The sequence below is a fragment of the Daucus carota genome, chromosome 2 (assembly GCF_001625215.2).
Source record: "Daucus carota subsp. sativus chromosome 2, DH1 v3.0, whole genome shotgun sequence".
NCBI classification, from domain to species: Eukaryota; Viridiplantae; Streptophyta; class Magnoliopsida; order Apiales; family Apiaceae; genus Daucus; species Daucus carota.
The window spans coordinates 45,599,779-45,625,028 of NC_030382.2; the positions used below are offsets into that span (position 1 = coordinate 45,599,779).

The 25,250-nt window shown below is 34.9% G+C and overlaps 3 protein-coding genes across 7 annotated transcripts; 2 read left to right on the plus strand and 1 right to left on the minus strand.

Moving 5' to 3' along the window:
- Nucleotides 1–1,422: 1,422 nt before the first annotated feature.
- LOC108209362 (U-box domain-containing protein 33) lies at nucleotides 1,423–9,739 on the plus strand. Of its 2 annotated transcripts, none has more exons than XM_017380223.2 (9): nucleotides 1,423–2,274; nucleotides 3,331–3,452; nucleotides 3,668–3,789; nucleotides 4,514–4,618; nucleotides 4,824–5,247; nucleotides 5,400–5,537; nucleotides 6,325–6,855; nucleotides 8,060–8,824; nucleotides 9,315–9,739. In XM_017380223.2, exons 1-9 carry the CDS (start codon nucleotides 2,019–2,021, stop codon nucleotides 9,495–9,497), a joined length of 2,646 nt encoding a protein of 881 aa, XP_017235712.1. In that variant the 5' UTR covers nucleotides 1,423–2,018; the 3' UTR covers nucleotides 9,498–9,739. The 2 variants fall into 2 exon arrangements, with proteins under 2 accessions (XP_017235712.1, XP_017235711.1); XM_017380222.2 differs by having other exon boundaries at nucleotides 1,867–2,274; nucleotides 5,382–5,537.
- Nucleotides 9,740–11,539: 1,800 nt separating this feature from the next.
- On the plus strand, nucleotides 11,540–18,039 carry LOC108209608 (signal peptide peptidase-like 4). Its single transcript, XM_017380600.2, has 14 exons — nucleotides 11,540–11,834; nucleotides 12,546–12,704; nucleotides 12,843–12,954; nucleotides 13,123–13,242; nucleotides 13,487–13,638; nucleotides 13,747–13,935; nucleotides 14,719–14,753; nucleotides 15,278–15,440; nucleotides 16,233–16,286; nucleotides 16,524–16,616; nucleotides 16,706–16,848; nucleotides 17,191–17,261; nucleotides 17,520–17,603; nucleotides 17,736–18,039. The coding sequence occupies exons 1-14, from the start codon at nucleotides 11,697–11,699 to the stop codon at nucleotides 17,840–17,842; spliced, it is 1,620 nt and encodes a 539-aa protein (XP_017236089.1). The 5' UTR covers nucleotides 11,540–11,696; the 3' UTR covers nucleotides 17,843–18,039.
- Nucleotides 18,040–18,806: 767 nt separating this feature from the next.
- LOC108210150 (SKP1-like protein 21) lies at nucleotides 18,807–24,842 on the minus strand. 4 transcript variants are annotated; one of them, XM_017381420.2, is made up of 10 exons: nucleotides 24,632–24,842; nucleotides 22,257–22,354; nucleotides 21,638–21,859; nucleotides 21,246–21,437; nucleotides 21,030–21,140; nucleotides 20,886–20,964; nucleotides 20,565–20,701; nucleotides 20,257–20,438; nucleotides 19,508–19,629; nucleotides 18,807–19,246 (listed from the first exon to the last, which is right to left on the minus strand). In XM_017381420.2, exons 2-10 carry the CDS (start codon nucleotides 22,290–22,292, stop codon nucleotides 19,224–19,226), a joined length of 1,104 nt encoding a protein of 367 aa, XP_017236909.1. In that variant the 5' UTR covers nucleotides 22,293–22,354; nucleotides 24,632–24,842; the 3' UTR covers nucleotides 18,807–19,223. The 4 variants fall into 4 exon arrangements, with proteins under 4 accessions (XP_017236909.1, XP_017236910.1, XP_017236911.1 ...); XM_017381421.2 differs by lacking the exon at nucleotides 24,632–24,842 and adding an exon at nucleotides 24,421–24,559 and having other exon boundaries at nucleotides 18,820–19,246; XM_064087794.1 differs by having other exon boundaries at nucleotides 18,924–19,246; nucleotides 19,497–19,629; nucleotides 24,632–24,819.
- Between the last annotated feature and the right edge of the window lie 408 nt (nucleotides 24,843–25,250).

A 25,250-nucleotide genomic window follows, 5' to 3' on the forward strand; every position in this document is an offset into this window, starting at 1 on the left:
AGTGTTTTGTTTTCATATTGTTTAACAGATGGAATATTTAAATTTTTTTATTCAAAAAATATTACAACGAAATTTTGAGCAATCCAACCTTGTGGACATCATAATGTGACAATTGACTTGCACATTAGTGCCATATGTAATACAAACGTTCGGAACTATCATTTGCATCGATGATATTAAGATAACGAATATTATAAACAATTTTTTGTTGTGAAAAACGAGATCTTGCGGTATTCACCATCGCCCCATATCTGATGCGAGTCTTACAAATTAACGAAAATATTATGTAAGTTCTTATTAGACAATTATCGAAACACATAACAAAAATATCAAAATACAAAACACTAACATCTCAAAAAAATATATACTGACTAACAAACTTGATAATAAAGTATTCAACCTCGTGCCAAAAAAGATTAAATATAAATTTTATTAAAAAATTAGTAAATACGAGAGATGATGAAGAGTGAAGGATTTGATCGGCGAAGGAGTGAAGGTTTAAAAACGGAGGACCGACGGCTAGAATCCTAATTTTGAAAGTTGCCTCTCAAAATTGCAAAATTCTTAGCTTTGTATGATATATTGTAGTCTAATCAATAATCCGTAATATGCAATATATTACTTTTAATAGTATAATATATATTGGTTGTAATGCTTAAATTTTAATAATTATGAAATTTGGTTATAAATCATAACTCCCACTTATTCATAAAATATTTAAAACTGAAATATGATGTATCAATTTTGAATTTCAAGTCCCACAAATATAAACAAAAGATCTAAAGAAAATTTTCATACTTAAATTTAAACAGTTCTGATGATCATTCATATTAGAATTCAGAGCGGTAACGTATACGAAAACATTGCTTGTCATGTTTACAAAATTGCTAATATAGAATTATTATAAATATTCAGATAAGATGAATAACGTATAATTCACGTGTTTGGTTATGACGACAAGTTAAATGATCATACGGTTAAAATGAAATAACTTACAAATTAACGTCAGTTTCGTGCGTAAAAATATTTAAATTAAATAGTAGCGCATCATAACAAAACAAATTATGTGACAATTTATTTGAAAAGATAATATATTTTATCGATACAATCGAGTAATGTTTCAAAATACTATATACTCAATACTCTAAAATTAAATGATTGTTTTTCAATTTGATGATTTTATGTATGTGTATCTCAATCGTGATTGTCCTTGTAAATGTTGAATGAATTTTTGTTAATAATTTGTTACACAATTAAAATTTAGTATCACTAATTATTTCTCTTGTTCTATTATTATATAACTTCTTTCTATAAAAACTAAATTACATTTTCCGGATTTGCTCTATTTATTTATTTCCAAATATGAAGTGGATCAAACATAAAACATTATATACAGGACAGCAGGACAACGAAGGTGGCATCTGAGTCAGTGAATTAGTTTAGTTGAGCTGCACTGCCAGTCTGCCAACAAGTAATCGGTAATAATTTCCACACTCCACATCCTTCTCCTTTATTTGGGTTTCTTTTCTCATTTTTAAATTGCCCATTAGTTCTATTAGATTTGACTGTTTGCATCACAAGTTTTCGAAATTCAAGCTTCATTACATATTAGCCTTTTGTGTGTATAAGCCTTGAAGATCGTGGGTTTGTGCATGTCAGACTATGATAGTCATGTTTATTGTGAAGTTGGGAACTTGAAGAGAGAGAGAGAGAGAGAGAGAGAGAGAGAGAGAGAGAGAGGGAGGGAGGGTGAGGAAGAGGGAGGGAGAGAGAGAGAGATAGAGGGTCTTTTCTTGAATTTATGCGAGGATTTGAATTAGAGGGTTAAAAAGAGATTTGGGTTTTTGCAAGTAATTTAAGAGTGATAGTTTTTGTATGTGTATGTGTTTGTGTGAGAATTGTATTGACTGTCTAGTTGGAAGATATGGGGAAGGAAAGGGTATTTTCTTGATTTTATGTGGGAGGTTAGATTAGAGGATTGAAAAGAGAATCGAGGTTTGAGGAATTTATGTATTGCAATGACTTTGACAAGTCTGTATCATGCTGTTTCGCATTCAATGATAAGGGTTCCGGATATTGCGTTGAAAGGACTCATGGATAGTAGGGGGGACATTGTGGAAGAGATTGCGGTGGGGGAAGAAGAAATGGTCTATGTTTCAGTTAGCAAAAATGTCAAGGAGAGTGAATCAACTTTGAAATGGGCAGTGCGCAATTTTCATGGGAAGAAGTTGTGCATCCTCCATGTTCATCAGCCATCAAAGAAAAAGCCCTCAAGTAAGCAAATTTCTTCTGTAATATATAAATATTGCTATCTATTTCTGCAATTTAGGTGAGATCTGTTCTAAATGTACATGATCTCGTAGAGTACCCTCATCGACTCCTCAAGATCGTAAAAGCTCAGTCATTTTACATGGTATTTAGAAGTCTTGAGCTTAAACATAGGTACCCCAATATTCATTAGACTACTAAACAATAATTTGAACGTGAACACTAGGGTTGAATGTTGCCCCAATCTCGTCTTCAATGTTGGAATATGCTTTATAGGCACACGTCTGATAAAGCCCTCAGTTACTCTTAGGCCATGTCAGTTTAAAGGGATTTTAATCTCCTGACTATTTATCTCTAATATAGGGAATTATATTCTTGTGAACTCATATTTTGATTATCTTTCTAGTTCATCTCTTTGGGATTATAATGTCTTGTGAGCAGAGGTGGCCCTAACTATAGGTGAACAAGCCTTGCGTCTAGGGCCCCCAAACATTTAGAGCCTCGAAATTTGAGGATCATGTGTATATAAAAAGAACATGCGGAGTATATACGAATCAGGGCACCATAAACCGATTTTGACCCGGGCCCCTTGAACTTCAGAGCCACCCTATTTGTGGGAGAAGGTATTATAAATCTATATAAATGAATATAAAAGATGATTGAAATCTAGTTTCATGATTATAATCCTTTAAATCTATATAAACTAAGGCATTTATCCAGGGATGCAGATGTTAAACCATACTAAGGAGTTAAGAAATGCAAATTATTGGTAAACTGTAACTTCTATAAGTGCAAACTTTTTTGGTGACCTCGATGTATGTATATATTGCTATGTATATAAACAAATTTAATTAATCCGGAACATGTATATTTACTGCACTCAGTCACATGGTTATAAAGCCACAGCCAACAAAGGCAACCCAGGGTGACACTATGTGCCACTGCCAGATGTTAAATTTATCGAGTATAATTTCTTGGCTTATTTATATTTGATGATTTCCAATTTTTGAGTGATATTCCTACAAAATTTTATGTTTATTTGAATGCATGTTTATGCAACAGTGGGTACAAAATATTCATTTAGTCGACTCAAAGATCACCAAGCCAGAACTTACCATGATACTGAGAGACAACATATGCAAAGTGTTCTGGAAACATATGGGCTGATCTGTGAACGGGCAGGGGTATTCATTTCTTCTGTTCTCCTCCTCTTCGTGTAACTCTTGTCAAGTCTTATTTGCTTTGCAAACTTTATGACATTGCAGAATCATTTTTTTACCAAGTAATATTGAGAAAAATATTAGATGTATAGAATATCTCTCTCTCTCTCTCTCTCTCTCTCTCTCTCTCTCTCTCTCTCTCTCTCTCTCATCTGAGTCATCCTTAAATTTTACTCTAGGTGTGGGCAGAAACCCTGCATATTGAAATGGACTCCATCGAGAAGGGCATTGTGGAGCTCATCTCCATGAACAATATCAGGAGGCTTGTAATGGGAGCTGCCGCAGACAAACTATATTCAAAGTATAAAACATGAACTGCTGATGTGCTATCATGTGTTTTCCTGTTAAGCTCAACAAAATTTGTTCAGCTTATCTTTACTTTTTTAATAGACTGAGCAGAATTAATGATCCTATACTTAAATACATAGGACCAATGTAACTAATTATTGCTTTTACTTAACAGATCTTAAACTTTACTCGGTACCTAATTCAAGCAACAGATATTCCTATTCTTTAAACTTGCAAATAATAGTAACATGCTTTTTTCTTTTCTTTTTTTATGCACCTTAATTTTACAATTTGTTTGTTGGCATGATAAGGTAATGATTACAATGGAAGAAAGCTCAAGTAAATTGTTTCAGATAGAATCTCATACTAAAAAAGTTAAGGTGAAAATGTAATTAGTATCGTTGAATTTACCTATTACCTATGCAGAATTGGTTTTTTCTATTTCCTGGAGGAACAGCCATGACTTATATTATTTATTTCATAATTTTTTAGGTGGGAGGGGGGGGGGGGGGGGGGGTATCCAATATATTCGTCTGCTTTGGACCGTCTTTAAAGGTTTAATACGTCTAAGTTTTGCCTGGACTACAGTGACCTGACAACATGCTCTTGTTTAACATCATGAATATAGTTGATTTAAGATAGATATTCCTGTTTGTTGTAGAGCCTACTGTTTAAATGAACAGAAAGTGGTAAAAAGGCAAAATTAGAGTTCTGACCTTGGTGGTATTATCTTTCAGAAAAATGATTGAGCTGAAGTCCAAGAAAGCAATATATGTTTGCCAGAAAGCGCCCATGTCCTGTCACATTTGGTTTGTCTGCAATGGAAACCTCATATACACCAGGTAACACAGGAATTTGCTTTACTATATTGACATGGCTTCAATTGATTTGGTAAAACATATCGGGTTTTATAAAGAATAAGCTTGTTGTTTACATCTTTTGAGTTCCTCTTTATACTCGAATATTAATCATTTATTAGCATATCAATTGTACGCATACAAATGATAACCCATGCAGTTATGTAACTAATGGAACTAAGCTGTATAGGAGAGGTGACTTAGATAAAGCTAGCGGCAAAGTGTTTTCTCCACCACCTCCATTACCTTCAAACTGTCATGTACAGTCGAGCTCCCCAAGACAGAGTTCTGGTCAAGAATGGCGATGTAGTGAATTGGCCATTTCAGCCAGTCAGTTCCCCAAAGTAAGGTCAGCAATTTCTTCCCAAGATGCCAGTGGAGGGACAACTCCAAGTAGCAGCTTAAATAATGAAAGAAACTTGTATGCTTGGGATAATATTTCAAGGAGTGATTCAGCAGATTCATTTGTTTCTCCGCGTTCTTCTATTGAAGTGGTAGAAAACTCATCTCTTCTAAAATTTTCAAGACCTGAGAGGAGCCGAAATGGAATAGAGTTTCGTGCAATACTTAATTGTGACGAGGGTCTGTATAATTCATCACCTCCTAGTGCACAGGTGACAATACAACTCATTTCAAATTATCTACATACAAGCATGTTAACATGTAAAGTGATTATCTGAACTCTATTCCCTCGCAAGAATCAAAATTTAAAATTTTATCTACTTAATGTCTCTAGTGTCCCTAATAGGTTTGTGAAACATATCAGGAAGAGATTGCAAGTGACAAACTCTATGACGAGCTTGAGAAAACTATGGCAGAGGCCGAAAATTCCAGGCAAAAAGCATTTGAAGAGACAATCAAGTGTAGGAAGGCTGAAAAACGTGCTACCGAAGCCATCCTCAGGGTAAAGTTTAAGATGCATTCAATTCTTTCATTTTTGATTTTGCTGTAATTATTTTAACTACACAGTGGGCAGTGGATGTTATTACATTATTCTAGTTGGAGAAAAGAGCGAACACCTAGAAAGCAGAGATTCTTCACATACCTGCTGCACTGCGCACTCAATACTTGGGGATTCTTCTCTCACCCACAAGTGAGAGAAATAACAAAGATACTTAAGAATAATAATCGATTAAGTACGTTATAATGCATCAGTTGTGTTATCAAGTAAAAATGACACATATTATTAAGGATAATGAACTTATTTGGTTGACTATTTAGTATAATTTAAATGGAACTCTTGAAATATATATACTACACATATATTTAATATGTTAATATATGTCGAACCCCCCGCACCCGAATCCCCATAATTTTAAATTTGCCGAATTTCTGTATCCTCACACTAAGCACCCCCACACCCGCACCCCGACTCATGCTTCCTAGGCGAACACATGTTGACATTACAACTACCCGACCATACATAATACCTCTAATTTGTAAAATATTGTTGTTATCTTACAACCCCTTATATATCTTAGAATGTATAAGTTGCAAGTAAAATGTGGTGTTGGCTCCATGCTCAAGTTTTTCAGCCTCTTTATGAAAAAAAGGTAAGGCGGCATCAAGACCTTTTCCCAGACCCTGCTGACGCGGAGCCTATATAATTGTATGCTGCCATCCTTAGACCGTTAATGGATTTGATAGATGCAATAGAGTCCTCGTTTATGCCTTTTGTACTTCTATTACAGGCTAAAGCTTCAGAAAGCTCATTTACTGAGGAATTGAAACAGAAGAAAGAACTTGAAGAAGCATTAGCTAGTGGGAAAGAAGAAATCGAAAAGCTGAAGCCCAAGTTAGATGAGATTATGAAGGAGTTGCAGTTTGCTCTTGAACAGAAATCATCTCTGGAGTTCCAAATCAGAGATTCTAATGAGACAGTGCAGGAGCTGGAACAAAAGATATTCTCGGCTGTTCATCTATTACAACGCTACAAGAAGGAACGGGACGAATTGCTAGTGGAGCGTGATAATGCAGTTGGTTTAGCTGAGGGACTAAAGAAAAACCCAGTAGAAGATACCTCAATTGCACGTGTGACTCAGTTTTACACTGAGTTTTCTTTATCAGAAATCGAAGCAGCCACTCACGGCTTTAACCCATCCTTGAAGATCGGAGAAGGGGGTTATGGAAATATATATGCAGGCATCCTTCGTCATACTCAAGTAGCTGTAAAAGTGCCGCACTCTAATAGCTTGCAAGGTCCTTTAGAGTTTGAACAAGAGGTAAAAACCGTCTTGACATCAGTCTTGCTTGTTGGAATTTTATTGTCTTAGTCTAAATATATATTGATAAAGTTCAGGGTAGCATGCCTTTTTCAAACATATTTTACTTGGAAATTCTCAAATTCATGGATTAAATATTCTCTTCAAGAGGTACATAATTTTATAATCCTGAATTCCTCCTGCTAATTTGGATTGGTGTCCCTTTTCATAATTTTATTATAGAATCTCCCGTAGGAGTGCCAAAATGTACGTAGCATGGCCCTCTTTCAATTAGGGTGGCAATTTCGGGTAATGGTTCGGGTCGGGTTGTATTACCAGATCCAGTTTTTGGGTCAACCCAAACCTGACCCAAACCCGAAACGGGTTGATAATTTCAACCCGAACCCGACCTGTTAGTACCCGATCAACCCGAAATTTAATTAAAATTATTATTATATAAAAGAATATTTTATTATAATATATTAAAAAATATATATAATAATTTAATGAGATTTGAGTGGATAGATTTGTTTAAATATTGTATAAAAATATATGACAAATGTATGTAATTGTTTAATATAAGTTTATATATTCTACATAATATATTGTACATAAAATTACTTCGGGCCGGTTTAGGGTACACTAGGTCAACCCGAAATATAAAAACCCCGACCGTAATTCGTGTTTTTTCGAGTCGGGTCGGATTTTGTCACCCCCTACTTCCAGTGCCTCCCTATTGGGATTATGAGGGTGCTCGAAGGGTGCCAAGGGAAGTTGCCAACTTTAAGCACACCCTCTAAATGGATTAAACACAAATACTTGAATAAAAGTATATTTCATGTATATTTATTTTATTATATTGAGTTTCTCGTTTAATTATTGGGAACCATCAGGCACCTTGTATAGGTTGCCAACTATTGGAGTTAGAAGCTGCCAGTTATGACATGGATGCATAAGAAAATAAAAAAATATTATTTGTACCGCAAGTAGTTGACCAAGTTTAGCAGCCCTAAAGGGTGCCTCTATATGGGATGCTCTGTTCATGCTTGATATGCTAGTCAAAACTTTCCCATATCTTAAAGCATCCATGTTTAGATTGTAGTTAGTAGTCATTATTGCAGTATTTTTACTCGCTGCACTTTTGTGTCTCTTATAATGGTGTTTCTTATCCTATCTTAGATTCTCAGAGTCTTGCATTCTTGCTGTTTATTTCTTTCTGAATCAGGTCAATGTATTGAGTACGCTGAGGCATCCGAACCTTGTCACACTTATAGGAGCCTGCTCAGAAGCTCGGATCCTCGTATACGAGTATCTTCCCAATGGAAGCCTTGAGGATCGTCTCAACTGCAAGGAAAACACACCGCCACTATCTTGGCAAACTAGGGTCCGTATTGCTGCAGAGCTGTGTTCTGTACTCGTTTTTCTTCATTCTTGCAAACCCCGCAGCATTATACATGGTGATCTAAAACCATCAAATATACTCTTGGATACCAATCACGTGAGCAAATTAAGTGATTTTGGAACCTGCTCTCTGATCTCTCGAGATGAGTTGTCAAGCAACAACACAACGATATGTTGTCGACCAGATTATGCAAAGGGCACTTTTCCATATATTGACCCTGAATATCTTTCCACAGGAGAGCTTACTCGAAAGTCTGATGTCTACTCATTTGGAATTATATTGTTAAGACTATTAACCGGAAGACCAGCCTTGGGAATAGCAAAGGATGTGCAATCTGCACTAGATAAAGGGAATCTGAAAGACTTGCTGGATTGTACAGCAGGAGACTGGCCATTTGTGCGAGCTAAACAATTGGCTCAACTTGCATTGAGTTGTTGTGAGATGAGTCGTAATAAAAGGCCTGAACTGATTTCAGAAGTATGGCGAATGCTAGAACCGATGAAATTTTCTTGCGGAGCCTCATCATTCAAGCGTGGTTCGGAGGACCATTTGCAGATACCCCATTTCTATATGTGTCCAATCTTCCAGGTTAGAACTCTGCTGATATCAGACGTATAGTCCCTTTGTCCCATCCATTTTTTTGTGGTTTCCTTTTTGATGTCTCTCTAAATTCTTTAAAATTTCAAAACTTTTTAAAATTAGTAAACTTTTATAATATAAATATTACTCTTACCCACTTCTTTCGTCCACTGATTCAAATTTATTAATTAAATATTGATGGGTCCCATCGCTTTACTCATTTTTCTTACTTTGTTCACAACTTTATACAATTTTCTTAAACTTAGTGCCTTCCCCATATGTAAAGAAATGGGTGGGACGGAGGGGATAACTTTGATATACACCAATGTCTGAACCTCAACTGATGTTTTAATTAATTTATTTTTTAATTTTCTTTTTTGAGTTCTTGCAAGTTTTGTACATAGTGCGAGTGTTAACGTGAGATTACTAGGACATTATTCAATAGAGAGTTTCATATGAGAGTTGAGAAATAATCATCCGTGTGGCTGTGATTTTCCAGGAAATCATGCAAGATCCTGTTGTGGCAGCTGATGGATATACATATGAAACCGAGGCTATAAAAGGGTGGCTTGAGAGCGGAAATGATAAATCACCAATGACAGATCGAAAGCTTGCAAATGACATTCTCGTTCCCAACCACGCCCTTCGTTCTGCAATTCAGGAGTGGCTGCAGAAATCCTAAAACACTCTTCACCAGTTACTTCTATTTCTGACAAAATGTCTACCCTTCTTCGTCAAAAAAAAAATGTCTACCCTTCCGGCGTTCGTTGTACTCGGAGGTTGCTTTTAGCATCGCAAATGTATAGAATTTAAGTGTTAGGTACCGCAGATGTATATTATAGCAGAGTATCTGAAGAGACTGACTGCTGAGTGCAGTTTTGTTATTAGTTGAACATAAATCTAATAATAAATTAAATTATAATACTTATAACTTGTTTATTATCATATCAAAATTTAATGAACTATTTATTTAAGTGATATAAAGAGCACTTTTATTCTTTCACCTAGATTTGAATAATAATCATTATTAAATTTTAAATTTTCCATTATTGTAATTTCTTTTAAATAAATATTACTTTCTTATTATTATATTTTATTTAATGTATTAAAATCTATGTATGGATAATGGAATCTAAGAGCAAACTTAAATGTATCCATATTTCAAAAAAAAATGTATCCATATATCAATTCTTTTTATTCTTTTGTTTGAAAGACTTTTCTAATTTCCGATCTCTTGTTCCTTACTTTAGCCGTGTTTTCTTGTTATTCATTTCTGTCCATATCCATATGCACACGTATTTACTATTTCTAATAGCAATATTACAAAGTTTTTTTTTTTTTACAAAGAATTGGATTCTTCTTTACACTTCTGAGTTGTAACTTTCAAGTATGTTTTCTTTTGCAGCTAACAACTTAACACTGGTTGTAACTTGTAAATGTTAAACTCTATATTCAAGTAAAAAAAATAAAAAAATCTCTCTTCAAGTTTACTACGTCTGTCAAATTCGACTCATATCGCAAAAAATACTATCAAAAAATCTAAAATTTACGAGGTATAAATCTAAACAATAGCTTCTCATATGATTGTGTCTAGGGGTGTAAATGAGTCGAGCCGAGCCGAACTCTAGAGTGCTCGTGTATCGTTTGTTAAAAAATAAGCGAACTCGAGCTCGAGCTCGAGCTTGAATCGAGCCAAAAATATTGTTTGAGGATCGACTCATTAAGAAATAACTCTGTTCACGAACGGTTCGCGAACCGCTCACGAACATGCCTCACGAGCTTTTGCTCACGAACCGCTCATTAATTTCATTCACGAGCTTGTTTAATAAATTTTGCTAACGATCTAGGTTATGCTCATAAATTTATTTACGAGCTTGTTTTTTATTTAATTTAATTAATAAAGATATATTAAAATTCTAACAATATTTTAATTTATGCTCTAAGAAATCATAAACTCATAATAAATTCATAATAACTACGCTCACGAGTCATGTTCACGAGGCACGCTCACAAGTCATGTTCACGAGGCATGCTCACTAGCCGAGTTCACGAACCATGTTCACGAGCGCTCCCGAGCCAAGTTCACGAACTCATAATTCGAACTTGTTCGCGAACTATCGAGTCGAACTCTACTGTGCTCAAGTTCAGCTCGTTTATAAAACAAACCTTAAAATTGTGTTCAAGATCGACTCGTTTATGAATCGAACCGAACTCCGACCGAATTTTTTTCAAACCGAACACCGAGCGATTATCGAGCGTATCAACTAATTTACAGTCTTAATTGTGTCCAAGGTATATTAAACATGACCATGTTCTTTTTATTTCACAACCAAACCATATTCTTTTCAGCTGAGCAGTGACCACAACTCAACAGTGTTAGAATAATACAACAAATAATATGTAAGGAAAGGCCATGACACAAATGCATCTCACAATCACACTACACTAAACCTGTACAGACAAAACATCTCATCATGTTAACAAACCAAACTGATCTGAATGGTAAGAAAGACAGTGAAAACTGAAAAGTGGAGGGAAAAAAGGAACATCAACGGTTACAAAACCCATCTTGTAAAAGGACCAGTGGGGACTATGTTCAACTCACCATGTGACTGTATTCAACTAAAACTAAGATCTGTCCCCAATTTTATGTAAAAAAGAAAATAAAGATTAAAACTTTAAACAAATCAGAGTACAAAAGGTGTGCTTGGCACCCCAAAAAAAAGGTTGCATTAATCTATACATACATGTATCTACAGTATGTATATAGTACAGTTTTCATGTACTATCTATATTCTATTTGTTTTACTGAACTGGGTACAAGTCAAAACAATAAAGAAAGTAAGAATATCAAGAGAAAGAAGAAGAACCCTAGATTTTAATGGAGCTCAAGAGAGCTTGGTTTGCTTTAGTTTTTGTGGTGGGTTTATTGTCTTCTTCACAGGTGTTTGCTGGTGATATTGTTCATCAAGATGATGTGGCTCCAAAGAAGCCTGGTTGTGAGAACAATTTTGTTCTGGTAAATTCCCTGATTTTCTTTTCTTGTTCTTGGTTTGCTTTCTGATATTTTTTTTTGAGAGTATGATGGTGAAGTTTTGGTGGAAGAAATTTGGCTTTAAACTTCATTTTTGTTGTGTAGTTTTGGAATTAGTGGGTTTTGCAAAATTTCATCTTGATGTTTCTTGTTTTACTAGTGAATGATTTCTTTACAATTTCTTCTGTTTATCTTGTGTCTAGAGGTAGTAATTTTGAAGGTTTAATTGTTTTTTGGTAGTAGTTTTTGAGGATGGAAATGGAGTAAAGCAAGGTTTGTTGTCCAGATCCAACATAATTGGAAATTACTCTATAAATAATTTTGGAGGCCTATTGTTATAAGTGGTGTGTGTAGAAAATCTATTTAACTTATATATCGTGCTGTTGAAATTGATTGAAGATTACTTATTGAGTTTACTTCTATGTTAAGTACTCAAGTTTGGAGAATTTGTAGTCCATCTATGCTGTTCACGTCTCTATCTAATAAATGGTATGGCAGTCCATATTTCAACGCTAGGAGAAAAAGTGAAACTCTTTTACATCTCTTAGCACCTTGTGCCAATCAAACAAGTTCACTCATCATGGACCAAAGTAGTTCTTCAATTCTATTATTTGAACTGCAGTTGCCTTTGGCCAAAATTAAATGGTACCGTTGTCTATGTATGTATATAAGGTTACTTCTGGTTTTGACACATAGGTAAAAGTACCCACATGGATTGATGGTCAAGAAGAAGATGAGTTTGTCGGTGTTGGTGCTCGATTTGGTCCCACCTTAGAATCAAAGGAGAGGAAAGCAAGCCAGACTAGAGTTGCATTTGCCGACCCTCCTGATTGTTGCAGTAAACCTAAGAATAAGGTATCCGTTGCTTCTATCTACCTACTGTCACAGTGCCACTTACTTATGTACATACAGATATACCGCTTGCATGTGAAGCAGGGTTGTCTTTAGTAAGATCTGAGTTCAGTGTCCTTGGTGTCTTTTCTTGTATGGTAGCTTACAGGTGAAGTCATTCTTGTACATCGAGGTAACTGCAGTTTCACATTCAAGGCTAATGTTGCTGAAGCTGCTGGTGCATCAGCTATCCTCATCATAAACAACCATACCGGTAAGTCTATTCGTCACTACATTCCTTTCAGTTACTTGAAACTTGTAAGTTGTAATATTGTTTTGCACAATTGTTTTGACTTGTAAAGTTTAAAGTATATATGTTGTTGACTTCTTTTGCTGGGTGCTGCATATTAACTAGCTCATTTGATTTTGAATTTATTGGCAGAACTTTTTAAAATGGTGTGTGAAGCCAATGAAACTTATATTGAGATTGGCATTCCTGCTGTTATGCTCCCACAAGATGCTGGAGCAAGCCTGGTAGAAAGTATTAAGAATAACCATAATGGTAAGTAAGACTTTATCTTTCTGGGTATAAAACATATTTATCATTTGGGAAAATGACATGAGACACACTTCTATAGCAATGTACTTTGTCTTCTGTGATGATTTAAGTTTCTTTCGGCATCTTGTTAGTATTTCCTTCCATCTTCAACCCTTCTTTGTTTGGATTGCGGACATGATCCTTCTAGTTGATCGGTGATTTTGAAATTTACCTGCTGTGTGCTGTTACTTACAAATTTTCCCTCCAGTTTCCGTGCAGCTTTATTCTCCACAGCGCCCACTGGTTGATGTGGCTGAAGTATTTTTATGGCTAATGGCTGTTGGCACGATCTTATGTGCATCTTATTGGTCTGCATGGAGTGCCAGAGAAGAAGCCCATGAGCAGGAAAAGCTGCTAAAGGTTATACAATCTTATATATCTGATTCGCCTTTAGGATTGTATAAATCTCGTTTGGAGATTAATTTTCTTCACCAACCTCGAATTAAACTGTTTTCTACATTCTTATAGGATTCTTCAGATGACTTTGTTAGCATGGAGGGGGAAGGGAACAATTTCAGTGGTGTGGTTGATATTACCACAACATCAGCAATTCTGTTTGTTGTGGTTGCATCCTGCTTCTTGGTTTTGCTTTACAAATTAATGTCGTATTGGTTCATCGAGATTTTAGTGGTTCTCTTTTGCATTGGTGGTGTGGAGGTGCGGATACTACCATGTTCAAAGTTCATCTTACTCTTCCTTGCATCATTTAGACATATTCAGCATTGGAGACTGTAACTGTTAAGAACTATGGCTATAGTTGAACAAGCGCTTGCTGTTGTCACCTAGTTGTAAACTAGTGCCTTTGGCTCCAGAATTAGTGGAAGGTCATTAGGGTTGAAAATAAATGGTTAGCTTGAGAGTGTCTAAATTAAATCCTAAACCCCATCTGGACGAACTAGTAATTTAACTATTGAACTATCGAAAAGGTTAATGATGAGGAAATTGATTTTTTTTATTTAAGGAACTGTACTATAGGTGATCCTTACCGGTAATCTCAAAAGATTTCTTTTAAGATCTTCTCGGTAGTAGTGACGGTCTGAGGTTTATCTCATATAAAGCTCAGTATTTTGATTTTTGGCTTTTGTTTCTGATATCATAGCGTTGAAGTAAGATATCTGTTGGGCCTTCAAGGAAACAGAGAATAAAGTTTGAGGGTGAAATTCAGCATATTGTGCGACTTACAAGGAAACAGAGCATAAACTTTGAGCGTGAAATTCAGCATATTGTGTGACTTACAGGAAACAGAGCATAAAGTTTGTGTGTGAAATTTAGCATGTCACGTGACTTATCCTAAATTGTTTGTACATTGTGGTTTTTAGCAATCTAAATTTGAGTGCAACAAACCTACTTAAAAAAAGTGTAAGTGTAATAAATTGAAATTACTATATTATCTATTATCTTTTGATTAAATTAAATTGTGTTTTCTCAATGCATGTGCAGGGTCTGCAAACTTGTTTGGTGGCATTGTTATCATGGTATGTAATCATGATTTCTTACATTTGTTGCTTACTTGCTTGTGTTTGTAAACATTGTGATGCCAAGGTGAAAGCGCTTCTATAAGATTTCAAGAAAACCTCTGCTCAAATTCATAATAATTTGTGATGGCGCTTTTCAGTGCCTTTTTAATATCTTTCCCATCCATATTTATATTACTTTTTATAGTTCAAATGCGTGACTGTCCAGGGAATTGATTCATCCTCCTCGTTTAACACTTCGATATTGATTTATTAAAGACTAAGCTTTCAGAAAAAGGGTTACTGCTTCATGTCATGATATTGCTTTCCTTTTGTCAGCTGATATCTAGAAATTAAACGCATAACAAAAACAAATCAACCGCAGCACATAAGTTTTTTTTTCCTACCAAGTAGCAGAAGCTAATCTTCTTTATGAGAGAAGCTTGCATGTTTTTTGATCAATACAAAAACCCTAACTGACCTTAAAAGTTCATACAATAGCATACATTTTTGTCAGAAACCGACTAATCGTCATGTGTATACAGTTTCAGATGGTTTGTACATGCCGGAGAATCGTTTGTCAAAGTACCCTTGCTGGGAGCTGTCTCATATTTGACAGTTGGTGTTTTTCCATTCTGCATAGCTTTTGCTGTTGTGTGGGCAGTTTTCCGCCAAGTTTCCTTTGCTTGGATAGGTCAAGATATCCTTGTAAGAAATTGTGCATTGTCTTGCATATATCTTTTATCTTTTCTTATCCGAGACTATATGGATTGCCTAAAACCCTTCCCCAATTGTGTTTGTCAAAGATTCAGACCACTTGAAAGAATGCAGTTATGCGAGTTCTGCTTCAACTAAAATCTATGCATTCTTCATTAGGAAAATCAAATCAGGTCACATTTGTAAGCTGAATGGAGAAGTAGGAAAATCTAGCCTCTTGGTCCAATGGTATCTCTCTCGCTCTCTTGACGGGATGTCGAGGGTTTGAACCTTCTCAAAGACAAGGCGGCTGCGTTAGTGTGTTTAATTATCAAAAAGATAAATAAAAATGAAAGACATTTGCTGCCATATCACGAGCGCATGACTAGAATAGGATGGTGTGTAAGAGCTGAGTGTCACCTGGTTATTTTAGCAACTTCACTCTCTTTCTTTTGTAACTGGGAGAGGGAGAAAGATTTTAAGAGCCCGAGTGATCTACAACAATCAGAAAATCATCAGTTCTACTAGTATAACATACCTATAATTTAATTTGAGTTTCTGATTGAATGGCTCTACCATCTATATACCGTGGATGTTGTTCCACTTTTCCTTTTCTTTTAATTATTGTCTTGCCAGAAAATAGCAAGGTCATTCGTATGCCCGCGAGATTTTCGAACTCTGGTTTTAAGTTTATTCTATACGAACTGGATTATATATAAGTTGACTATGAAATGATTATAGATGTTTGACTATGACCAACTTAATAGAGCCTTGAACATTAATATTTTTTTCTTCTACAATCAGGGTATTGCACTGATCATAACAGTCCTTCAAATTATTCGAGTGCCTAATCTGAAGGTTGGCTTCTAAACTTTTTCTCTGCAACCATTACTGCCTACTATGATATCTGTAATAAACGCGTTGCCTTCATTATTCTTGCATTTGTATGTGTCCTAACTCCTAAGAATTCCGGATAGAACAGAACATGAAAGTATATATTAAAAGTTAAAACAGTCGAGTTAAAACAAATTTATGTATCAGAATTCAGGTCATATCGGTACTTGATGTGATTTATTTTTCTACTTTTGTAATTAGGTCGGAACAGTCCTTCTCAGTTGTGCATTCTTGTACGACATTTTCTGGGTGTTTGTTTCCAAGTGGTGGTTCCATGAGAGTGTTATGATAGTAGTAAGTTCTATAGTTTCTTCAGTTACTAGCCTATGTAAAAAATTGCTGTTAATTCTTCATGAAAGTAATTCTATATATTTCCAACACAGGTAGCTCGTGGTGATAATAGTGGAGAAGATGGCATCCCGATGCTTCTGAAGATTCCACGGATGTTTGATCCCTGGGGCGGCTACAGTATCATTGGGTTTGGTGATATTATTCTACCAGGACTGCTGGTAGCATTTTCTTTAAGGTCTGTGCATGTTCTTGTTAATAATAAATTACATACTATTTATGTAAATTCATAGTCTCCAGGTAGAGTTTGTTTGACTAAGAATAATAAACCGTAGGGACCGGGGAGGGACAGAGGTTGAACTACTGCACCTCAAGGGTCAAAAGCCTTTTATTTTTATAGAACTGTATTTTTTTATTCCATTCATTCTCCTCTCCTCTTAAAACTGTTAGCATTATCATTTATTTGTTGCTTCTACTGGATAAAGTTACACAGTCCCAGAAGGGAGCTGTTTCTAAAAGGCATCTTGTAATTAATTAGTGTTTATAGCTGCCGGTCTTAGTTTATATTCTGCATTTGCAGGTTTGATTGGCTATCCAAAAGAAAAATGCGCAATGGATACTTTATTTGGGCGATGGTGGCTTATGGTTTAGGTATGACAAACATACTTTGTGCTGATACAAACCAGATTCCTATAATGAACTATGATGCTAGAAGTTACAAAATGTCTCTGAGAGGTGCATTGCATCAGAAAACCTGGTTTATGTATTGAATCTAGAATTTCTCAACTCATGTTGACAACCCTTTGACACTGAAACATGACAAAATGACTTGGCGACATTTTGCATCTTACAGTAATAGCTTTACTTGCCTGATTCTGGTAAAATGCTGAAAAAGCTAGTAAACTGCAGGACTCCTTGTAACTTATGTTGCACTGAACCTGATGGACGGACATGGTCAACCAGCTTTGCTTTACATTGTACCATTCATGCTTGGTATGTTCTATTGACAAACATTTCATATTCAGCAGCAAAATCCTACAGATTGCAATAGCTAATTGTACTGTTCTAACGTGGCTAATACGTTGTCAAGCATCTTTCAATCCTAATGCTGTATGCACCATTCAGGTACACTGCTGACCATGGGGAAAAAAAGGGGTGACCTCGAGAACTTATGGACCAAAGGAGGACCGGAGAGGCGGTGCCCACATGTCCATCAAGAGTCCCACCAGTAAATAAAATCTGTAATACGGAAGAATTAACTTGTATGATATGAAAGTCTGATAGAGTTTTACCTGAATACATACCATAACTAAGATTGAGAATGTGCTGCTAAAAACTGTTGGTACTGGTAGTCATGTAACCTGCTTGTGAGTAGGCATATATATTAATTGTAGTAAACAGATCAATACATCAAGTCACATTTCTCTCAGTGTCTGCAGCTTATGTATGCTCATGGCTCATGTGTTCCTCTGATTAGTTTTTTTCACCAGCACTCAAAACGCTACTAATTGAAGTAGAGTAATTAGAGCATCTCCAACAAGTTCTTTAAACAAGCTCTTAAGTCAAAAAATAGAGAGCATTAACAAAAATAGAAGTTCCAATAGACTCTTAAAAGCTCTTCAAAACCTTAAGAGTCTCTTCTCTCTCCTCTCTTTTAAGAGTCTCTCACTCACTCTTAAGTTATATTTTATTATAAAGTAATACAAACACCCACTTTCTCTTTCTACTTTTGTATTGTACACTTATTCATTTAATAATAAAATATTGTTTAAAGAGTGGATATAAAGAGTGTTGTTGGAGATGAATGTACATTAGATTGTTAAGAGTGAATATTTTATATTATATTTGAAGAATGATGTAAGAGACTATTGGAGATGCTCTTAGTATTGTAAATTGAATCTTTATTTTATTGTAAATTTAAATAATTGATAAAAAAATAATAAAAAGTTATTGACAAGTGAATTTATTAAAATCTGAAATATTTTTTGAGATTTTCTAAGAATCCACTGGGTTCTATAAAATAATAATAAATTAACATCCAAACTTTTAGAAAAAGAAAATCTTAATAATAAATTACACAACTAACGAAGCATTAAAGTTCGTGCCGCGTCCCCGTCCTCCGACTATCCAGGTGGACGGTGGAAGTAACATACTAATTTTTAAAGTATATAGCCCAATAATTATAGCCGTCTAATCTAAGCACAAACACTTGCGGATTCAGTTTTATTTACATAATCAATATTTTACATCAAAATACTTTTATCCAGTGCTTCAAGGATTTGAACGATACAGCATGAAAAGGATAGACATAGCTTGAAAAAACCCAAAGCCACCTGAACTTTATCTTGTGCTGCAGTTTTCTGTAGGTGCCATAACAATTTACACAAGGACATTCTCATATGTTTACAAATCAGAAAAGTGGCATGTAAACGCACGTTGTCATATACTTGTCTAATACAGGGGGTTTCCCCTTCATAGTTCAAAATTTTGTCACTCTTGAAACACATGAAGAAACACAGCCACCAGTCTCAATTTACATTTGAACCCAGATCCATCTTTTTGTTGTAATGTATAGTTAAAGGTGTTTGACTAAAAGCCACGTTGAAGAGGTCTTCATGTATGATCATGGTCTATTCCTGTCCATTGTAAACATAAATTCAGTTATTGCCACTTGCTAGGCTTTGTTCAATAATAAACAAAGTGCCTTTTATAAATACCAAAGTACCATCCAGTTTAGAAAAGAAGTATATATATAGAGGTACATGGTAAAAACACATTTGGACAGAAAGCCTTCGAAGAGAGAATTCTCGTAATGTCTCAGTTTGCGTACTTAAAAGCAACAGAGAGAATACAAATGATGAAATAAAGACAAAAGGGATCACATACTTGCACATTACCTAAAGGATTTATCTCTGTGGAAGATACTGGACCTGGCCTACTTTCCTGGCCTGAAGATAAAATCTCTTGCATCCTCTCAGGCCAGTCGGAATTCAATCTCCGAGCAAAATCTTCTACTTCCCTACGTAAGATGGAAAAGAACGATAAAGGAGAAAGGAAAATATAAGTATCATGCAAAAGAACTAGAATATAAAAAACAATGTGTAAATGCAATATAAACTGGCGGTGGGGTAAAATTGAAGTTTACAGGAAGTCGTAAAGAAGCAGGAGTGCAGAATTCAATAAAGGAAATATACTTCTGTATACTGCCTCAAACAATAAAAACTCAAATGGCATGATCAAATATGTAAGTAAACCTATACTTTCCTAAGAAAACACGAAACGTGAATTATCTATCATCATATTTAGTACAAAACAACTGTACAACATACAGTGCTAATAAACAAAGATTCACTCCATCACTGGATCACACTTTAAATATGTAGAATAATAGTAGATGTTAAAAGTATAGTTCTGGTTCATGTTCAAACAAAATCTATTAGATAATATGTGGTCCTTAAATAAAGGACAAAACTAAATATCATCATTCATCAGAATCAGAAATAATATACATGATATTTAACTAGTCGAAAGGCAAAAACTTCTCTAAGACACAGAAGTCATGAAGAAATAATAGAAATGGAGTTGCACGCATTTGTAGGTATAACTGCTGGCGATCATAAAACTATATAAGGTCTATCATGCCAACCTATCAAGTTTTTCTTTCAGTGCAGGATCTAACTCATCATCTACGTCACAATCATCAAACTCCTCTTCAAGTGTTAATTTATCATCTCCAATGCTATGTGACCTTAACGTCTCACAGAAAGCAGAGAGAAAATCGTCATGATCCATTACACTGTCACGTGTGCCATGAGAACCGTTCAAAACCTGTGATATGTTATTATAAATCTCTTTATGTTCTTGAATATAGAACCCAGCTAATATACCAAGCATCTCGATGTAAAAAATAATATAGTTAGACAGATATAACATATTAGCAGCAGCATTGTTTACCTTATTTTGGATCTTATTGCCAGTGTTTGAAGATGGATTCCCATTTGAAGAACTGCAACTGGGAGGAGGATTTTTTTGTTGGTTCTTTCTTTTACGATCCCTTTTTTTGTTCTTAGAACCCCTAACCACCTTAGAATCTGTAATACAACTACTAACTTTGAGTCCCTATGCTACCAAATGTTTAGACGCATTTCTCAGAAATTGGAATGCTCAAAAATGCATTCAGATCAATGATGAAGACACTTATTATATAAACAAACAAAAAGAAAATGCATACAAATCAGCTACATTCAAGAAATATGTATTAAAATGCCAATATACCTCCATCCTTTCCATTTATAAATGACAATAGGTCCTCAACTGAACGATCATCTTCATGCTCTATTTCCGCCTCAACGTTCTACTTGAAAGAAAAGAGTTATCAAGGTTGTATATATTTCCAAAGTCACTATGGAATCATTTTACCTTCAATTTCTGTCTGTTTATCAGTTCTTTCCTCTTTCTTGCATACAATCTATTCAAGAGCCGGATCCGTGGATCATCAGTTGTGTTTTTCAGAGGCTCCAGCTTCTCTTCCTGACAATTAAATTAAGCCATAATACTATATGATAGACATAATATAATATAAGCTTTATAACTAGAAAATTCATAATAGGTATACAAGCTGCAATAAATAAAGACCTCTGTAAGATCATCGGGTAAATGAAATGTCTCACGAATCTCGTCAGGGGTTTTTCCTTCAATCATTCGTGCAAGTGCACGACTGGTAAGATCAACCAATGATTTAAAATGTAGACTGTCAGCAGCAGATGTCAGCTCACAGAGCCTTTTTGTGTCCATACGGCTAAATTTCTCGTCAAAAGACCTTCGCTCCTACATAAAGTAAAAAAAGAAATCAAGTTCAGCTCTGTAGTGCAACCTTGTGAGAATTGTGCAGCAGGACCCTTGATATAATGAAGTTTTCCTACTTTATTAGTTCCAGCGATTCCACCTAAACTTCTCTTTAGAAAGGGTAAAAAATTGGCTTGTGATTCAAAGAAATTTATATGTGATGATAAAGAAACATGAATTGCCTTGTTTGAGCGGCCAGGTATATGGTGAAATCGGCAATAATCAAATATTAAACTCAGCATGGCAGGATTAACTCTTGGAGGTAAAGCTATGGGATAGTTCCTTGAATGCCCAACTCCCGAGTCTATTTCATGACATATTGAAGGACAAAAACTGGCAACTTCTGTTTCTACTTCATGGACTGAACCATCTGCGGTTTTAAACCATACATAAGGCTCCACCATCTGAAAATGTAAAGAGATAAGCTTTAGATAGAACAGTATATACTTGGGTTAAGAAAATAGTGGTACTATAAAGTAAAGAAGCAGTAGCAAAGTAACTACAAGAATCATTAAACACAATACAAATATTTCCCAATTACGAGACACAGCAAAAAAGATGGATATGATTCTCATAACCATATATAAACTATATTTATACCTATTTACAAACCCACCTCCCCATATTTGAGGTGAGGGATAATGAGTAGATTAGTATTAACCAGAAGAATCTGGCGAAGTGAACCCACTGGTTAAGTAGATTTATATATTTACTAGGACTATGAAAGTTATAGAGGTCAAAGAGAAAGTACAGGTCAATAAAACGCTTAAGAAAAAAAAATCATAAAACAAGAGTACACACCTCAACTTTATTTATTTGAAGATCTGGTTCTGACATGATATATTCAGCTTTTCAAGCGGAGATTTCAAAGAATTTCCCAGGTATGACTTTGTACGACCCTGTAAATGAAGATTTAAAGCATAATACACCGATTCAATTCACAAATTGCTTCCTTGATAATAGGATGAACTTTGAATCTCCGAAACATTTATAGTAAGGATCGGGAGAGGGGGGGGGGGGGGCGATTTTGAAATCTCAATCCCGTAACTCATCGATTACTTGCTGATGACTACAAGCGAAAAGGCAATACCAAAATAATGCCACTATTAACCTGGTAATTAAATCACATGCTAACAAACACACGTAACATAATCTACATTTTCAATATGGGAAAATTAAATTATAGATCCCTGAACTATTGACGCTTTATTGTCTAGGTCCCTGAACTAAAGATTCTGTATTTTAGATCACTTAACTTTGCCGTTTTCCTGATTTAAGTCCTTCCGTCAAAAAGATTCTAACGGTGTTAACTAGGGTCTTGAGTTTCATACAGATCAAAGTAATTTTGAAGGTGTTAGTGATATCCAAACTCAAACTTCAAGTAATCAAATTGAAGCTTGAGTCGCTAGCGACACTCATATGACACCAATTTTCACAAATTATGTCCAATTTAAATATTTATAAATTTAGGTCCCTAAATTTATTGAAGAACCTTAAATTTATGGTCCAATTTAGGGTTTTTTAAAATTAAATCTAATTTGTAAAAATTGTTGTCATATAGGTGTCGCTAGTGATTCAAGTTTCAATTCGACTACTTGAACTTTGAGTTTGGATATCACTAACACCTTCCAAATTGCTTTGATCTGTATGAGACTCAAGAACCCTAGTTAACACCGTTAGGATCTTTTCAGAAAGACTTAGAATAGAAAACGGAAAAGTTAAGTGACCTAAAATACGGAATCTTTAGTTCAGGTACCTAGACAATAAAACGTCAATAGTTCAAGGACCTATAATTTAATTTTCCCTTTTCAATATCCCATATGTCCTTCATATTTACTAAAGCATGTCCATTAAAGTAGTTCTCTCACAAAGACAAACTCTTGATACAACAGCCACTCACCCTAAAGCCCGGCCGGAAATATGACTCGGCTAAATACATATTCCACACTTCTTAGCAAAAACAATAAAGCTCTAGAATTTTTAACTATCATAGTTCAGGATAGACTATCATGCATTAGTAGCATTTGTCACTGAGTCTTAAAAAACTCATTCACATTTGTAGCATTGGTAACTAATAGAGTGCATATGTTACTAAATCCCAAAAAACTTGCTCACATTGTAACAACATTGATAAAACCACCCAGTTCTCTCTCACAATTCCTTTTCATAAATCTACAACATAATCACACCCCCCCAACAATTGTTCTTTTTAGCATAAAAAACCTAATTATATTCCAAGAACTCCATTCCCATCAACACAAAGCCCGCCAGCAAAAACTACACACAACCCACTGACTGTAATCATACCACAAGCTTAAAAATCACGCCCATCCACAATGCGAAAAAGCAAAAAGTAGTTATCATCCATTACTTGCTGAGGACAAGCGAAAAAGCAATACCCAAACAATGCCACTATTAACCTGGTAACTAAATCACATGCTAACAAACACACGTAACATAATCTACATTTTCAAGATCCCATATGTCCTTCATATTTACTAAATCATGTCCATTAAAGTAGTTATCTCACAAAGACAAACTCCTGATACAACAGCCACTCACCCTCAAGCCCCGCCGGAAATATGACTCGGCTAAATACATTTGTAGCATTGGTAACTAATAGAGTGCATTTGTTACTAAATCCCAAAAAACTTACTCACATTGTATGTACATTAATAAAACCACCCAGTTCTCTCTCACAATTCCTTTTCATAACTCTACAACATAATCAAACCCCAAAATATTGTTCTTTTTAGCATAAAAAAACCTAATTATATTCCAAGAACTCCATTCCCATCAAAACAAAGACCGCCCACAAAAACTACACACAACCCACTTACTGTAATCATACCAAAAGCTTAAAAATCACACCGTCAGGTCACTTATTTAATATCAAGAAAACGACACTAATCTGAAAACAAAAGGATACAAACTTAGCAGAGAAGAATAAAAGAAAGAAATTAACCTGCAAGAATAAAGATGATGTAAATTTCAAATCGAGAGTGATAGGGTTTTAGTAGGAGCAAAGAAAGCCCTAATTGAGAAATTAGAGGGGGGCACATAAGAAATGGGATTTTTCAATCTTTTCTCCCTTGTTTCACCCAAAATCTTTCTTTTTTTAATGACAAAAATATCACATAATAATATTCATAACTCCAATTCAAGATGCGTCTCACCTATTATTCAAACAGGTCTTGTACATCACATGCTCTGTATGTATCTGCACACTATCATTTCAATTCTCGCTATCCATCTTCTTCCTTCCCCACTCTCAAAACCACAACAATAATGCTCTGAATGCTGTGTCTGTAATTTGTTCGACTGAGTTGAGGTGAATGATTGATTCCTCTCAATTGTTTACGTTACACGTTCAAGATTTGGGTTCTTAGTTTACCGCGTACCGGTAAAAGATATAAAAAGATAAACATATACGCGTATTTTTTTTTATATATATAATCCACGGCAAAATTATTAACTACCCGTAATTTTTGTTCATTCTCTTGAAAATAATAATAACACCCAGTGGAACAACTATTTTTTACCGATTATTTTAAATTGAAAATATAATGGATTTTTTTAGGTTATGAAAAGATATCATAAATAATTTGTTTTTTATATAATTAAAATTCGATGATACGTTAAGTCGGTTAAAATGATAAAATATTAAGTGTCAACTATTCTCATCAAAAGAATTAAGTGACTACATATATCCACGAGTACTAATTTAACCTACTAGAAGCATTATATATCACATTGTTAAATTTTGAAAAATATGATATGTGAGTCATGATAAAT

Coding starts and splice junctions, on each gene's coding strand:
- LOC108210150 (XM_017381420.2), bottom strand. CDS start 22,292: ATGTCAGAACCAGATCTTCAAATAAATAAAGTTGAG. Junction 21,141..21,245: donor TACCCGATGATCTTACAGAG/GTCTTTATTTAT, acceptor TTTAATTGTCAG/GAAGAGAAGCTGGAGCCTCT. Junction 20,702..20,885: donor TATAAATGGAAAGGATGGAG/GTATATTGGCAT, acceptor GTTGTATTACAG/ATTCTAAGGTGGTTAGGGGT.
- LOC108209362 (XM_017380222.2), top strand. CDS start 2,019: ATGACTTTGACAAGTCTGTATCATGCTGTTTCGCATTCAATGATAAGG. Junction 2,275..3,330: donor ATCAAAGAAAAAGCCCTCAA/GTAAGCAAATTT, acceptor TTTATGCAACAG/TGGGTACAAAATATTCATTT. Junction 8,825..9,314: donor ATATGTGTCCAATCTTCCAG/GTTAGAACTCTG, acceptor GTGATTTTCCAG/GAAATCATGCAAGATCCTGT.
- LOC108209608 (XM_017380600.2), top strand. CDS start 11,697: ATGGAGCTCAAGAGAGCTTGGTTTGCTTTAGTTTTTGTGGTGGGTTTA. Junction 13,243..13,486: donor TATTAAGAATAACCATAATG/GTAAGTAAGACT, acceptor TTTTCCCTCCAG/TTTCCGTGCAGCTTTATTCT. Junction 14,754..15,277: donor TTGGTGGCATTGTTATCATG/GTATGTAATCAT, acceptor ATGTGTATACAG/TTTCAGATGGTTTGTACATG.